Below are 4,365 nucleotides of genomic sequence, written 5' to 3'. Positions count from 1 at the left end.
ACTTCACTGTGGACTCAGAAAAACCACCAGGATCTGGATGAGCTGCAGTGACGGAGCTTTAAAAACCACTGATGGGGAACAGATTTTCTCTGAGAAACCAGGAGGAAAACAGTTTCTGAGGAGGAAATAAAACTGCAGGGACGGCTCACTGACGCCAACCGACACCAACCGACAGCAACCGACACCAACCGACACCAACTGACAGCAACCGTCGTCGTCATCGTCGTGTTTTCACCGATGACTCCGCTCACAGCTGCCTCTGCCTCGGCTCATCCTGCCATCTCTTCTCCTCGTGACATTTAACGGCCAGCGATGACATCACACTCGGCTCCGGCTGTACGCTCTGATCTAATCACCTTCACAACGAGAGCCGTTTACTCAATAACACGGACAGAGCTGCGTGGTGGGAACGGGGTTAATAGCTGCAGCGGCGGAGGGAAATCAATCTGGAGCAGGAATAAATGTTTGGAGGATTCTCCCATGGAAAAACACCGGATAAATAAACACAGGGGTCGGAGTTGAACCAGCGACCACTGGGTCGTCAGATCACCTGACCGAGGTTTAGTCTGGTTATACTAGTTAATTATGGACGAGTGTTGATAAGATCAGCGGCTAAAACGTTTTGTCAACGTCAAAGTTCTGAACGCTAACTTCCTTGGTGACGTTTTTGGACTTTGAACAAAGTCGTCAGTCGAACCCGCAATCAAGATCGTTAAGAAATGACTGAGTAACGATTCCAAGAAATTGGAACATCGGGAACTCGTTCTGGTTTTAATTTGTCACAGTGTGTCCATCCTTTGAAGTCAGGCTTTTTTTTTAATGTTTACTCAAAAATAACAATCGTACAAACATCAACATCACAAAATGAGAAATTACAACCGGAAAAAAAAATTAATTTGAGATGATGAATGTTTCTCTTTATGCCGATGATCCAAAGTAACAACACATAGTGTATAAGTGTATAAAGTGTAAAAGTCAGAGGTCAAAGGTCAATTCTACTCTTGAAGAAGGATGTCCCACAGACAATAAATATTTCAGTACTCACTAATAAGTACTAACTAAAACTACAGCCTAAATGTCGGCCGTGTGAAAAGGTAATGCTAACGTGTGCGCCGTAATTACAGCGACTAAAGTCAATAACCAGACGGCCGTTACACTCGGCCCTCGGACTCCGGGGAGGTTCATGGTTCCCTGGAGTTTCCTCCGTCAGCAGACTGCGAGGCTCGGAGTCACGTGATCAACATTCAGGACTCAGTGGCTACGCTAACACCCTCAGAACAACTGAAGCGGCGGTGGCACAGACACGGTGCCGTACCTCCTACATAACGAGATGACACATCTCACCGTGCGGTGACTCATCGGCAGAGAAAACTCTAGCATCAGCAGCTTACGAGGAGAACGGAACACAAACCCCGGACGATCTGACGAATCAGTCACACGTTTGATGGTTTCTGTAAATGTCGTACAGTCGCTCTGCGCCTGAGTGTTTCTGTGAGAGTGACTCAGATCAACTGTACGGTTTAAGGACTGTCTAAAGGTGAGGAGGCTAAACTGGAGGTGCCAGGATGGAAGGGAGTCCATGTGGGGGGAAGAAGAAGAAGAAGAAGAAGAAGAAGAAGAAGAAGAAGAAGAAGAAAAGCTACGGCGGAAACGTTTGGAGAAAGTTTGGAGAAGCTAAACCACCTTCAGCTAACACTTAAAATTAACAAGCTAACGTTAAGAGGCGGCTCAGGTAAACCTGAACTACACCTTTGTTATTACCTTCTTAAGGCCTAGACCGCTGGGGGAACTCCCATTTTACCCCAGTAGTAAAGGCTAAGGTAAAAAAAAAGACATTGTTCAAATTTTAGAAGGAAATTTAATCTAATGATCTGTTTTTTAAAGTGAACAAATACGGACTGAAACTTTAATCTGTCCACCTGCGTCCACATCGTATGTTGACCAGTTTGACCCAGTTTGTCCTCTCTGTCCTGTTTGACGTCTACAAACGTGTAACACAGCAGACGATGTGACACTTTTATCTATTGATCATAAAACTTCACGTCCTCAGAGACGGAACATCTGCTGTTGCTGATTGGACGACGGCTGGTTCTGCCCCTGCCACAGCCGGGGGTCTGTTAGTTAGCTGGTTAGTTGCTCCTGCTGCACAGACTAACGGAGGTGACAGACAGGAAGTTTGGAGGGTCATTTAGTTGAGCTGCAGTGTCAGAGCAGGGAGAAGGACAGCGGTGGCGGCGGCGGCGGCGGCGGCAGCTAACGGAGGGCATGTGTGCCACAGTGACACCTGGTGCTCCAGATGACAGCTCCAGGTCCAGATGGGCCTCGTTATACACACAAATAAACTCCGATGTGCCCTCGCACTTACATTTAATGGAGTACATATATTTACAATTACTGCCACTGTGTGTCAAAACACGGCATTACATTTGACTTCAATTAAAATTCACATCCATGAACGCACAAACAAACAGCCAATCAGAGCCTCGGCTGCTGTGAGTGGACAAAAAACAATTGTACGTGTTTGTTAATGAATGTTTGAAGTTGAAGTAAGATTTGTGATTTAATGCCGGGTTATTAATCATTTAGCTATTTTTTTAGTTTGTTTACATTTCAGCTAGCTCGTGGCTACGCTAACTCACATTTCTGGCATTTCTAAAATTATTTTTTAATTTGGCAGCAGCTAACTTTTATCCAACCCCCCAGTGAACCGTTTTAGCTCACTTCTAGCGACTCTGAGTTGGCTAATTTTAGCCATATTTTTGCTGTAGTCCAGACAGAGTTGGTGAAGTCCTGACTTTTTCTGTGGACGTCAAAAGTCAGAGTTTGAGAAGCAAATATTTTTTTAAGGTTGAAAATGTTCGTTGAGGCTCTGCTAATTTCTGACCCCAGTTGCGGTCAGCCATGTTGTGTCCAGATTAGATGACAAGTCATTTAGTGTGGAACGCACCCTGATCATGTGACCGTGAAGGTCACCATGCACCCCCCCTCCACCCCCCCCCTCCACCGTCTCTTACCTCCAGCGCAGCAGAGGGCTTCTTCTTCAGTTCCTCACATTTGCGAAACTTGCAGATCTGGTGGCCCGTTTTGCGATTCCGGCAGCTGCTGCACTGCTCGCAGTTAATCCGCCGTCGGCAAGGTGGGCACATGCCGCAACGTTTTCGCTTCTTTTTACCGGAGTTGATAGCGGAGGCCAGCTCGCTCTGCGCCGGGTACTCGGCCAGACTGGCCATGTGCAGCGCGCTGTCTGCCAGAAAGACTCCAGCCGGCGTCATGATGAAAAGCCCTGGGTTGAAGGGGAAGCCGCCTCCTACTCCATATGGGAAGTCAACCGGACCTCCTACGGCGTCCGTGACAGACGTACCCTCCAAGTCGCCTGCCCCCGAGCCCGCGTCTCCACTGCCAACTCCCACTCCCATGCCCCCCGGCAGAAGCATGTGCTCCATCCCGGCCCGCTTTAACAGCGCTGCTGCCTGGGCAAAGTGCAGCAGGCCGTTCTGTCCCTCCAGAACCTGTTCCAGGGTTCTGTCCAACTTGGCCGCCGTCAGTGCAGAGACGGTGGGCTGGGGCGGCAGGGGAGGCTGGGGCTTGGACGAGTGGCTCTTACTCTCGCTTTTGTCCGTGTGTCCGTTGGTGGAGGCGGAGGAGACCGCCGTGTACTGGGACAGGGTACGGGAGTTCTTAAGGCTCTTACTGAGGGGCTCGCTGATGATCCCGCTGCGGTTCCTGCGCTCGGCCACCGGGGAGTCCGGTTTGCAGCTCTTCCGCTGCAGGTCCTCGGTCCGGCCCCCCTCCGTCAGCGCGGTCGACATGTTCCAGAGCGTAGGCGCCTGGGTCGGGAGTAAGGGTGGAGAGGGGGCGGGGGTGAGTGAGGAGGGGAAGCAGAGGTCTTGACTGGGTCCGTTCTGTGGCCCGGTGGGAGTGGTACCTCACGACCGATGGACAACAGGCAGGCCCCCGAGCCTTCAGCCCGCTTCAGAACTCAACAGACTTCATCCACGTTCTTCCATGGGTCGTCTGGGAACTTTACACAAGGGAGAAAAGACAAGTGGTTACATTTCCATCTATGACCAACCCTGACACAGCAGAGTTCACAACCTTCAAACCGTTTATAAATGTGTCGGTTGATGTTTTATTAAATGAAAAAATAAAAATAAATTATAGGATAAAAAAAAACGTTGCTCTGGTTGAACATTTGAACAGTGTTTTATTTCAGCGCAGGCACAGAGGCATTAAACTCCAGAGATGAACGGGGTTGGAGCAGAACTTATGTAAACTATCTGATCAGGAATAGATCAATTGGTGACAACGCTGGTACTGATTTGGTTGATTCCCAGTGATTTGGTTGTAGAGTCCCTCCCCCCCCCC

General features: G+C 49.2%; 1 protein-coding gene across 3 annotated transcripts in view; it reads right to left on the bottom strand.

The window, feature by feature from the left end:
* The window catches only part of cxxc5a (CXXC finger protein 5a), an 18,399-nt gene that overhangs the window by 6,085 nt on the left and 7,949 nt on the right, over positions 1-4,365 (bottom strand). For all 3 annotated transcript variants that reach the window (XM_008333517.3, XM_008333516.3, XM_017042018.2), the window contains exon 2: positions 3,015-4,021. In XM_008333517.3, coding sequence (XP_008331739.1) covers positions 3,015-3,809 — 795 coding nt within the window. In that variant the 5' untranslated portion in view covers positions 3,810-4,021. The remainder of the gene's footprint in view (positions 1-3,014; positions 4,022-4,365) is intronic.

This window comes from Cynoglossus semilaevis, chromosome 19 (assembly GCF_000523025.1).
Source record: "Cynoglossus semilaevis isolate Cse_v1.0 chromosome 19, Cse_v1.0, whole genome shotgun sequence".
Classification (NCBI taxonomy): Eukaryota; Metazoa; Chordata; class Actinopteri; order Pleuronectiformes; family Cynoglossidae; genus Cynoglossus; species Cynoglossus semilaevis.
The sequence above is the reverse complement of the archived record's forward strand: the minus strand, read 5'-3'. Positions and strand labels throughout refer to the sequence as shown.